The 12,471-nt window shown below is 48.2% G+C and overlaps 1 protein-coding gene across 2 annotated transcripts in view; it reads left to right on the top strand.

Moving 5' to 3' along the window:
• The window catches only part of MYO5B (myosin VB), a 148,808-nt gene that overhangs the window by 18,617 nt on the left and 117,720 nt on the right, over window positions 1–12,471 (top strand). For both annotated transcript variants that reach the window (XM_075739704.1, XM_075739705.1), the window contains exon 2: window positions 11,987–12,097. In XM_075739704.1, the coding sequence (XP_075595819.1) occupies window positions 11,987–12,097 (111 nt within the window). The remainder of the gene's footprint in view (window positions 1–11,986; window positions 12,098–12,471) is intronic.

The raw sequence follows: 12,471 nt of genomic DNA, 5'->3' as shown, positions 1-12,471 counted from the left end.
AGAAACTTTGGGGCTTGTACGTTATGAGCTGGGAACTGGCAGCGCAGTTTGCAAAAGCTTTGCTTCCACAACAAAACAAACTGGGATAACAACGTTTCTTCAATTTAATTTTCTTTCCACTTGTTTTGTTCATCTACCTACTGAAGCATGAAGTCATTCGCTGGAGGAGAGAAAAAAGTCGCAATGCAATGTTTGGTAGAGATGGATTTGAGTTACAGTTTTGTTCTAACTCGAGTGAGCTGCTCTCCATCTCTCAGGAGTTGTCTTCATGCACTCTTAAACCATTATAACTTTGGGGTGTATTTTCATTTTGTTTCGCTGCTCTTCTAATTAATAATACTTCCCCCCCCCCCCCCCCCCCCCCCCCCCCCCCCCCCCCCCCCCCCCCCGCACCCCACTTTGGGTGATAAGAGTAGATTTAACTAGTTTATTTGAAACAGGTTGTAGTCCTTAAGCTCTTCTGGTGGGACCAAGTGGCTTCAAGGCAAATGGCATCGTCTGAAGTGTGACCATGACTGCATGTCCTTACCAAAGGGAAACACGTTCCTCATGTGGGAACTGGATTTCCTGGTCTTGGAGTAAAATCCCTTGGGCCTGAGCTGAAAGATGTGTAGTGGGGTGGAAATCCCGTAGCTGGGGTGTCCCTGGGACAATGCAATGCTGCTGGTGATGATGGAAAGAGCTGGGCCTGAGTCTTGCCTGTGTTGAAACTCTGCACCCACCGCCTGTGCCCAGAGGTAGCGTGTAACTGCTTGGGAGGAATAAAGAAATGCTCCTGTAACACAGGGAGAGATGTTTAAATGAGAAAATAGATCTCCTGTTTGGATATGGATGTTGTCCTGTGTGTTGATCTAAGAGACATGCAACAGAGTGGCTTTGTTGTGGGGATGGGGAAGGAAGAAGCAGCACCTGGTGGCTGCGATAATTTTTTTTAACTTTATTTGTATTGTCACCTTCTGTTTGGGAAGTTTTGCTGTGTGGACGCTTTGATGATTCATGAGAGCTGTGTTTGATCTGTGTGGGAGTGCGTGTTTGTGTGCTGCTGGAGCATCTGCCCTTCCAAGGAGAAGAGATAACCTTGGATTTGCCTAACACATGGAGGACATTGCCAAAGCAGGGGAGAAATTCAAACTGGAAGGTGAAGGCTAGAAAAGGTGCATTTGCTGGTGTGTGGATGTTTTTGTGGTTTTTTTTTTTACTTATTATTATTTTTATTTTAAGTGAGTGTAGTTGCCCTTCTTGCAAACCTTCCTTTCCTTGGGCAGTCTTCTGCGTTTTGATGTCCTTCACTGAGCCCTTCCTGCAGAAGGCAACACAGTTTGCTAATGGCATCGCCTCCCAAATCTCCTCCTGTGATTCAAAATTGAGGGGTTGACAGAGATGGTCTTTTCTTCCATCCTTCCTCATTTAAGCTTTCGTCTCCCCTACATTTATTAGAGGAAATTGTATATGGGATGGTTTTTCAGGGAGTTGCTGTGCGATATAAATAAGAGGCTGCAGGATATCTATGCTGGAAGATCTGGAAAGCCAAAATCTCAGCATTTTAACTGGACAGCTGAAATTCCAAGGAAATAAGGAAGAAAACCTAGCTGAGTGCCTAGCTGTTCTGTACCTTCCATTTTATATATTAAAAAGGAAACCACCTTTTGTTTGAGGTTGCTTGGGGATGTGTTTGGAACCAATTTCAGCTTTGCAATTGCAAAATTTTTTGATTGTCTTTGTCTCATTGGGGAGAAGAGACAAAATACATACATTAATATAGAGTGCATCACACAAGTGCGCATCAGAAGTCCGGCACATGGACAGTCTTGGGGGAAGCGGAGCTGGGCACAAATCATGTTCCCAAAGACCTGGAAATTATTGCAATAAAATGGAAATGCAAGTGCAGTCCCTCCCTCTAGGGTACCATTTCTCTGCCCCCCATTCCTAAGCAGATGGGTGTGTGTGAAAGTTTGTTCACCACTTCAAGTATTTTAATTAAACTTACTTATTCCAGCTTTGTGTCTTGACCACTGGTGTCATTCTCCAGGCGTCTAATGTCTTCTTGTTAACAAACTTGATTGCTGGAATTTTTTAATTATAACCGGTAAAACATTGCTTACTTAAATCCTCAGTAATCAATTTGTTTTACCTCAGTTGCTTAGCAATGAAAATGATGCAGAAGTGGCCTGGGGGACTTTCCAGCACACCCCTCTGCTTAGAAAGGGCTGAAGCAATGCCCCATAAATACAACTATAGGTCAAACCCCCTTTGAATTCAGCATGCGTGGAGTGATGCTCCAAGAGGGTTTTTAATGCATAAGTTCTGGAGAGGTGAGGGATAACTCTGCAGGTCGATTAATCCAATTACTCCTTTCTAATAAAGTTGAAAATCCAGTCTGGTGGAGAGGTTGCTCTGCAATTAAAGGTAGATTTTGGTGGTGCTGTTTGGGCACGGCAGTGTCCAGTGGGGAGGACAGCAGCAGGTGAACATGCTTATGAGTTACCCTAAAAGGGTAATGAGGCTACGTTATAGGGGACTGTGAAAACCTGGGGTGAAAGGCTGTTTTTAACTACTTAATTAAAACAAAAAGGCCATTTTAAAACTACTTTATTAATCATCAAATGTATATGGTGTATAATGAGCATGTTTTGGATCCAGCCTATGTTCATCAAGGTGCTTACATGGAGATGGAAGATGGGACTGCGAAGACAAGATTACACCGCAGCACTGCTCAAGGTTTTGATTAATTGAGAATTAGGTGAGAGAAGGGTAATTAATGCCAATCAACAGGGATTTGCAGAAAGGATTTAACTTTTGCAATATGACAGGCTGTTTGGTAAAAGTCATGCTCCTGAGACACTTGACCCCTGCATGGGGTATTTAATTAAAAAAGCAAAAAACTAAATCTATAAAACCCCAGTAACCCTTAGTGGAATAAAAAAACCTGGCTGCGTGCCTGAGTTAAGACCATGGGTCTCATCCTGATTCCCCTTAGACACTGGGTCAAGGATTTTTTTCTTGATCCTGGGCAATGTGGCAATTTTTTAATCAAGGACTTGAGGGGGTAATGGGCACTGGAGGAGCTGGGTTGGGTGGGTGGTGCTGGAGTGTGGCTGAGAGCATCCCATGGGTGCTGGAACCAGGGGAGATGCCTGGGAAAGGGGGTGCTGAGCCCCCTGCTCCAAACTGCTGCTGCCCTGATTCCTGCAGCTCTTTAAGGAGGACCTGCAAGTCAAGTGCATGATTATCTGGGTTGGCTTTAGCACCAGACTTTTTGTGCTTCCCCAGTGCAGTGATTTAGGGGATGTGTGTAGAGCGTCCCTCTTTCGGGCAGTTTGCGGAAACTGGATGGTGATGGTGAGCGTCTTGCAGAGCAAATGGTGAGCATCTTGCAGGGCTGAGCCGGGCCTGACAGAGAAATTCGGTGCTTGCTGCAGCTCACTGGGATGGTGATTCCCTACTGCTGGTGCTCGATGGGACAGGACCTGGGGAGAGGTCTCCCACCCAGCAGCAGACCAGCGGCCAGCGCCTCTTGGTGCAGCTCTCTAATGCTGGTGAATATTAAGTTTTGGAGGGTCTTTGCCAGCGTTTGTAGCAAATCCTACAGCGGAGCACGTGCTTTAAATCCAGGCTTAGACGTCCAGAGGGGCAGTGCTGCCTCGTTGTGTTGGTTTTGCGTGGCAAGGTTTTGGTAGCGGGGGGGCTACAGGGGTGGCTTCTGTGAGAAGCTGCTAGAAGCTTCCCCTGTGTCTGACAGAGCCAATGCCAGCCGGCTCCAAGACGGACCCGCCGCTGGCCAAGGCCAAGCCAATCAGCGCCTCTGTGATAACATATTTAAGAAAGACAAAAACAGTTAGAGAGCGCTTTTGCAGCCAGAGAGAGGAGTGAGAAGATGTAAGAACATCTGCAGACACCCAGGTCAGTGAAGAAGGAGGGGGAGGAGGTGCTCCAGGCACCGGAGCAGAGATCCCCCTGCAGCCCGTGGTGAAGACCATGGTGAAGCAGGCTGTCCCCCTGCAGCCCATGGAGGGAGGATGAGGGGGTGTAGCGATTCCACCTGCAGCCCGTGGAGGACCCCACGCCGGAGCAGGTGGAGGCACCTGAAGGAGGCTGTGACCCCGTGGGAAGCCCACGCTGGAGCAAGCTCCTGGCAGGACCTGTGGATCCGTGGAGAGAGGAGCCCACGCCAGAGCAGGTTTGCTGACAGGACTTGTGACCCCGTGGGGGACCTACGCTGGAGCAGTCTGCTCCTGAAGGTCTGCACCCCGTGGAGGAGACTCACGTTGGAGAAGGCCGTGAAGGACTGTCTCCCGTGAGAGGGACCCCACGCTGGAGCGGGGGAACAATGAGTCCTCCCCCTGAGGATGAAGAAGCGGCAGAAACACCGCGTGAGGAACTGACCGTAACCCCCACTCCCCGTCCCCCTGTGCCGCTGGGGGGGGCGGAGGTTGAAGCCGGGAGTGAAGTTGGGCCCGGGAAGATGGGAGGGGTGGGGGGAGGTGTTTTTAAGATTTGGTTTTATTTCTCATTCCTCTACTCTGTTTTGCTTAGTAATAAATAAGATGAATTCCCTCTCTAAGTTCGGTCTGTTTTGCTCGTGATGATAATTAGAGAATGATCTCTCCCTGTCCTTATCTCGACCCGTAAGTTTTTTTTCATTGTACTTTTTCTCCCCTGTTTAATGAAAGAGGGGAGTGATAGAGCGGCTCTGGTGGGCACCTGGCCCTCAGCCAGGGTGAACCCACCACACTCGTACCCCGTGATTTCATCGGGCTCCTGGCTGCATCCTTGCAGGGAGCAGCAGCCTGCCTGTCCCGCTGCCAGCTCTCAGCCTTCACTGGTGCTGCTTCGGAGCAACCAAAGGCAAAGGGCTCCTGTGCTCAACCTGATGAGAGGCTGGAAGGGCAGCGCTGCAGGAGGAGATGGGCAGCGAGATCCCGAGCACTGCTGGCTCCGATTAAACGGGCACAACTCTTCTCCTGTAACATCTTGGGCTGCTGCGTGATGGTGTTTTAGTGCGATGCAGGTGATAACGTGCATCCCTTGTGGGTGAAGTCTTGATGACCCTGGCAGAGAGGTTTGGCTTTGTTTTCCCTTAGAGGAGCGAAAGAAAAATATAAGAGTTGTTGCACTGCCCAGAGCAAATCCCAGTCTCACAGCCCATGAGGGAATCGCTCCCCAGCCCAGGAGGGACTGCTTTGTCCCCCAGATGAAGACTGAATGGTTTGTTTGTGCCATCCCAAAGCACCTGAGGCTCTACCTGGTTTCGCAACATCTAATGCGTTATTGCAAGAGGGATTTTGCATTTCAGCCCATTGCTGCGGTGAGACCGGGGCTGCATGTGTGCCCGAGACCTTGGCACTGAACCTGCCAGTCTTAATTAAGACTGCAGTAATGAGTGTTGCTGAGACACCGTGGAAGAAATGGTAGGGGAGAGGATGGGAAAACACGAGTTGGCTGTTATGTGTGAGACTATTGATTAGTCCTGGAAATCATCCTGGAAGTCACATTTAATTAAAGGAAATGGAAATACTAGGGGTGCGCTTGGTGTTGGGGCTCGTCTTCAGCCCCACTCTGCTCGGTGCCAGTTTTACTTCTGCTGTCGGTGAGATGAGGCTGGTGTGATGATAAACCAAGTCTTTTAAACCCCCCTTCATTAGAAATGCTGCTAACGAGCCGGTGGATAAATGCTGCAGATGCTGCTTGTCCGAGCAGCTGAGTACTGCTCAGCTGCTGTGACACTTTATGCAAATCATCATCTGAATTAATTTGGGCAGGGTAATAAAATTCAGCAAAGAGAAATAGAGCAGATTTAGTGCTGGTGGGAGACGTGGAGCCATCCATCAGTGTGACAGCGCTTCAGGGGCAGGGGAGGAAATATCCCCGTACCTGGGAGGCATCATCAAAGCACATGCTTTTCTAGCTTAAATCCAGCATGATTTGATGGATGACCTCTGGGATAAACAGAGGTGTTCCCCAAGATTTAGGAGCCCTGCCTCGGCAAGGTTATGGTCTGGGTGCGCATCTGTGTGCTTTCCCTGGGTCCGTCTCTGTGCTGATAGCACGAGGAGGATGGGGAAGATGAGGCATGGTGTAGATTACGCTCATCTGCTTTGTCCCGGGCTGTTTGGGTTTCTGTGTTTTCATCAGCTCTGGCAAACGCATAAATTGCTCGTTCTCACGTTGAGTAATTAGAGATGCTTGTGCAGTGTGCCACTGTCTTTCCATTTGCATTTAACACTCTCAGCAAGTTAACATTTGTATTCTGTATCTAAAAATGATGCTTTTTGTGTTTTTTAGCAAGTAAAACATTTTTTTTTGCCCTACCCCTTGAGCATGATGTTGAGCTAGTGTGTGTCCGTTGCTGTGTGTTGAAATTCTGATTTGACAGTCATGAACTCTCCTTCCCGCATTTTTGGGTTTTTATGGTGAGGAAGAAGTGGGTCTTTTCCTACTACAGGTCCTTGTTGCGAGCAGATGCCCTCTGCCCGGGCTGAGGATGCTGGGCTCGTGCCGGGGATGCTGGGCTCTTGCACGGTGTCCCAACGTCGGGTGCTGGTGCTGCAGAAATTAGGCAACGGAGGAGTCTGCAGCACCGGAGCATCCCTGCTCTCTCTGTACCAAGCAGTGAAACTCTCTGCCATCCCCTCCTGACCCTTGTGAGGATTTTCCTGTCAGTGGTACCCAGCAGCAAACAGAGAAGCCAGCCTGCGGTGAGGTGCCGGGGTCAGTGGGTGCCGGAGTCATGGCAGAGCTTGGGGAGCTCTGACCTAAATATAGGCTCTGCTTGTCTGTTGGGGAGGGGATAAATCAGTCCTGGGATGGAAATCTCGTTTGCAGGATGGGAGAGGGAGGATTATGACTTGCCATCTGCTGATGTTCAATATTGTAAGTAATAATAAAAATGTTAATGGTCCGCAAGTTCCTTAACAGAGAGGTTTTTGCCTTGCTGCTGAAGCGCCTCGTCTGTGCCTTGCTGCATCACGGGCAAAGCAGATTTTTCTCCTGAGTCACTGCCAAGTGGGGCAGAAGGGATTTTTAAGGCTGCAAGGCACACAGGAGAGCCCTGGAGCTGGTGCCTTTCTGTGCCCTCCTGCTGACAGCACCCATCAAGAGCGGCTCTTCCCAGCACTGACAAGCGCGGTGGTTTGCACAAGCACATTTAGCACTGCTAAATAATTCCATAAATAACCACCTGTTAATCACAGGGGACGTGGGATCCTGCTGCAGTGGACATAATGCTGGTGGATGGGCAAAAACACGCGTGGCAGTGACCCCAGTTCAGCCCAGGACTGCACTTTGAGTGCACATTAATGAAGTTTATTTGCTTTAGTGCAGAGCTGGAAGGAGATGCCGTTAGCATCCATGCACAGTGGCTGCAAGGAGAGTCCTCTGGTTTTTTGCTGCAAGAGCCTCTTTAAATTATCTCTGTGGAGTTATCTTTGATAGTGTTTAAAAAAAAAAACAACCCACAAACACAACAGGGAGAAGACAAATTACATCCCAACTCTGAACCGTGCTGTCTAGTATGACCTCTTAATTTAAGGTAGAGCTTGTATTTTGCTCTTTTTACTTGGGAAAAGCAAAGTTTGGGAAAACTTTACCTGGCAGCTCTCACAAGCCATCTATTAGTAAAATTAGTTATTAGACTGTTTCAAAGTAAGCTGCTTAACTGTTCACATGCTGTATGTATAAATGTATAAATTCTTGGGAAGCCAGGACTGAAGCTTGTGCGTTTTTTTTTTCTTTCATATATGTTTTTGTCCTCTTCAAGAGCATCCAAAAATACTGGACCATGTTATTTCTTTGAACAATATAGAATGAGGTTGGCAATAATCCTGCTGCAAAGGGGGAAAAGTAGAAGTGTGCTTGCTTTACGAAGAAAAATACACAGATATTTGTCCCAATCTCCACCTCGCTCTTAGCTGACATTTGCGTGTTCACCTTTGATTTGTCTTTCTGCCTTCCTGGATAGTGACCCTGGAGTGTCAGGAGGTCAAGTGATTTGCCCAGGGTTGTGTCTCCTGAGCCTGAAATCAGGCTAACCCTGTGGTCCCAATGCTTTGAGGTAGACCTGCCTGTCCTTTACCTCCATAACAAGCTCCTCCAGAAGATCAAGAGGTTGTTAAAGCTAATGAAGCCAGGATATGGCATATAAAGTGGAATAATTATGCTAGAGTTGAGATTATGGAAGTAGAGGTTCGCAGAGATGCTCTCCTCCTGCCCAGGTGGGTACCTGCCAGGGGAGCGTGGTTTTGGTGACGTGATGGCTCTCATCTATATGAGTTTGATTGGCAAACATACAGTGTGTGAAGCCGCTTTGGAGGGAGCGGGTTGCAGAAGCTGAAGGCAGGGAAGGCAGGCAACGTGAGCGCGATGCTCCAGCATGGCCCCACCATGGGCCGCCTCGAAGCTTGGAAGGTTTTAATTAAAGCTCGCCTTGTAAAGATCTAAGAATGACAAAGTGCTTTTATTTCAGCACTGTACAGTTTGACATACCTAGGATTTAAGGGTGAAAGGGAAGGGTTGGATGTGGGTTTGTGTAGCAGCCTGCCCTGCCTGGAGGGTTTGCATCCCTGCTGGAGCACAGCAAGGAGGGGAGGATGGTGAAAATGCACAACAAGAAGAAAAAAAGGTGGTCCCCTTTTTTGGGCGTGTGTGTACATGCACGCATGAAAGGAGAACATTACAGGTGCTTGGGGAAATGCATTTGTAACACCCTATTCTATCAGCCCGCAGCTATTTAGCCTGATGGGGGAAGCACTTGGTGTGGGGAGTGCTTGTGCTGGAGCAGTGATCACATTTGGGATCTCCCAGCCAGAGAAGGAGTTACCCCCAGGGCTCCTGAGACCTTGGAAACACCTATGTCTTACTGCCTTCTGTACTATGTGATCCCTTGCACATGTGTGTACACGCAGAGTCCTGGAAAATCAGTTTTATCACCGAAATCCTGTAGTTTTGTAGTCAGGGTGGCTGATGGGATGTGAAGTCTTCCACCACCAGGTAGTAGGTCCATCCCTGGGTGGTGGATGCTGAGACCTACTACCTTCTGACAGTGGTTCCCACATTTCACGCAGGCATTGGATCGCTCCTGGCCGTGGTTGGTGATGAGTTGCCAAGAGGAGCTGACATGATGTCTTACTTCTGCTGGAGATGGACCCAAATTTCATCCATCAAAGTGTGCACAAGCACCACCATGGGTTTTGGGTTGCTTTGGGGTCAATGTGCTGCTTTTTGCATCTGTCTGTCCAGGCAGGTCCAAGTCTTCGCCTAGCCCCACGCACAGGTGAAGAATTTGCAGGACTCCAGCCAAGACCAGCAACGTCTTGTTTTTGAGGCTGTCTTGAGCTGGGTACATCCTGATCCCCATCTATTTTGGGGATTTCTAGAGCATGTTTGATCTCTCTTCTGTCAGGAGAGAGCTGGCACAGGATGAAACCACGGCAGTGGGGATGAAAAGGCAGGCAAGGAGTTTTGCAGGAGGGGTGAGAACTGCAACAATGGTCTATAAAGCCCTTCACATCGTGTCGGAGCCTGGAGAAACTGGGGCAAGGTGCAGGGGGTGAGGAAAGCAGAGTGAGGTATCGGCACCTTGCCAGCTGCACCTACTCCTCCTTTTGTGGTCTGGCCAAAGATGGGGCTCCTGGCCACGCTGCAGGGATGTTACGTCTCATGCAATGCTGCTTGCTGGAGGGGGACATGGGAGGTTAGTCTGGGGGTCCTGAACCAGCCCGTTCCCTGTGGTAGCCTCACAGAGTCATAGAATAGTTTGGGTTGGAAGGGACCTTTGAAGGCCATCTAGTCCAACCCCCCTGCCACGGGCAGGGACATCTGCAACCAGTTCAGGTTGCTCAGAGCCCCGTCCAACCTGACCTTGAGTGTTTCCAGGGATGGGGCATCTACCACCTCTCTGGGCAACCTGTGCCAGTGTTTCACTGCCCTCAGCGTAAAAAATTTTCTCCTGTATATCTAGTCTGAATCTCCTCTCCTTTAGTTTAAACCCATTCCCCCTTGGCCTGTCACCCCCTGCCCTTGTCACCAGTCCCTCTCCACCTTTCCTGTAGCCCCTTCAGGTACTGTAAAGCCGCAATTAGATCTCCCCGGGGCGTTCTCTTCTCCAGGCTGAACAACCCCAACTCTCTCAGCCTGTCTCCATAGCAGAGGTGCTCCAGCCCTCCGATCATCTCTGTGGCCTCCTCTGGACTCGCTCCAACAGCTCCATGTCCTTCTTGTCCTGGGGACCCCCGAGCTGGACACAGCACTGCAGGGGGGTCTCACCAGAGCAGAGGGGCAGGATCACCTCCCTCGACCTGCTGGTCACGCTGCTGGGGATGCAGCCCAGGACACGGTTGGCTTTCTGGGCACACATTGCCAGCTCATGTTGAGCTTTTCGTCCACCAGTACCCCCAAGTCCTTCCTCATGGCAGGGAAAGCGCTGAAGGCTTGTGGGGTGCTAGAGGTGGTGTGCTGAGAAAAGTCTATTTTTTTAATTTTTATTTTTGTTTCCCTCTTTGATAAAACTGCTGTTCTGGCAATATATTTGTGTAGCTCCATTAACATCTAAAGGTTCCTGCTGCTGTAGCTATCGAGCAGCTCTAAAAATAATTGCACGCGATACATATAAAAATCTGTTGCTCTTCAGCTGCAGAGCTGGCTGTTAGACGGCTGGTGCTGCTTTAACTCTTGGGTCCCTCCGAGCGTTATTTGGCCATCGTGTGCTGGGGATTTGGTTTTAAGGTGAGGACCAAAACCATCTTTGGTGCTGTGGAGCTGGTGTTGCTTGGATTTGCTGTGGTTTGTGTACACATAAGTTTATATAGCTCTTACTTCAGTCAAAAGGAAGAGTTTGGGGGGAGGCATGCCCCCCAAAAAGCCAATAAATAAGTGATTATTGAAGGGTTCATGTTGACTCTGTGTTGGCTGGCTTTATGGGACTGTGTCCAGCAAAATGAAAAGCCTGACTCAAGGTGACACCCTGCAGAGATGGAGCAATTTTGGGGTCTTTTCTAGTTCTTAGGACCATGCCTTGGAAGCCCTACGAGTAGGAGAACTGGTACCTGCTTCAGCAAGAGGCAGAGGGTGAGGGAAACCCGTGCACGGAGGTTGCAGCATTACTGCTGAGTCTGCACTGTGTTTGTCCCAACTCCTGAGAGCAAGTATTGGAGGTCTCACCACAGCAATGGTTACTTGCTCGGTGCGAGGGATGGCTTTTCCACAGCCTGGGTGGAGTGTTTATTTCTGCATCATAAAAGCAAATTCAATCTCATTAGCAGGAGGTGTGGTTCTGAGTAACACCACAGTCTCGTTACGTGTGAGTGGTGCTGCTTGCTCTTGGATTTTGTCCCTTTGTGGACACTTTGGCTGAACTGTATGGGTCTACCTTTGTGATTTCCTCTTGGAGGCAAAAGGGTGGCCCAAACTTTGGAGATGCTAAAAAAAGTTAAATGCTGCAAGTAAGCATTTTTCTGGAGCCTTGAAGCCTGGTTGCAGGTTCGCCTCCAATCAAAGAGGTTGGGTTCTATTGCCTGCTTAGCTCCATGGTGGTGGGTTTGGGTTATGGCTTGCTCTGTGGGGAGCAACTTATTATTTTGTTCAAAAGAAATATGCTTTGGCATACGGTCTGCTGGGGGGTATTGCGTTATTTCATAAAAGTTTCTAGGAGGCTGTTTGTGAGTTGTTCTTTTTTTCCCAGGGAAATTGAATTTCATGTTTACCTGGAGTCCGTACCCCACTTCGTTAGATTGGTAACAAGCCAGTGTACGCCTTGTTCAGGAGAAGCCTAATTGAAAGTCTGATTGAAAATTAGGCTTCTGGTCTATAACTTGCCCCAAACCCTAAAATTAGAAAATTTTTTTTTTTTTTTTACTTGAATCATTTAGCTGCACTGCCTTTACAATGAGCATAGGATTGTACCAGTAATGAATTAATTTATTTATGATTTAATTTCCTGAGATTTCCTTGTGTTTAAGATTTTTCTTTTTTTTTTTTTTCCTCCCCTCTCCAGCACACTAGGGTTTGGATTCCTGACCCTGATGAAGTTTGGAGATCGGCAGAAATTATCAAGGATTACAAAGAGGGAGATAAAAGCCTCCATCTGAAACTTGAAGATGAAACTGTAAGCTTTCTAACGTCGTTATTCTTTTCAGTAATTTAAAGCTTCAAATTAATGTGTGAAGAAGCCTGAGCCATCTCATATTTTTTTAGGAAGTATTTTAAAATGTGTTTTACTGCCTTAGCACTTCCAGCTTTTCCCTGCCCGCTCCCTCCCCAGATACTTGCGTTAAAGTAGGTTGCGAGAAAAGCCCTTGACCTCTCTCATCTCTTTTCATCCCCTGGCAAAGTTGTAATAGTCTGTGATATCAGAATGTGGTGGGTTTTTTCTTTTTTTTTTTTTTTTTTTTACAGCAGCAGTATGTTAGAAATATCAGTTTATGCTTTTTTGCTGCTGAGCAAATTGGAAAGAGTGTGGCTAGCAGCATCTACTCAAAC

This window comes from Balearica regulorum, chromosome Z, assembly GCF_011004875.1.
Source record: "Balearica regulorum gibbericeps isolate bBalReg1 chromosome Z, bBalReg1.pri, whole genome shotgun sequence".
Classification (NCBI taxonomy): domain Eukaryota; kingdom Metazoa; phylum Chordata; class Aves; order Gruiformes; family Gruidae; genus Balearica; species Balearica regulorum.
Note: the sequence above shows the minus strand (reverse complement) of the source record. Positions and strands in the feature narration are given on the sequence as shown.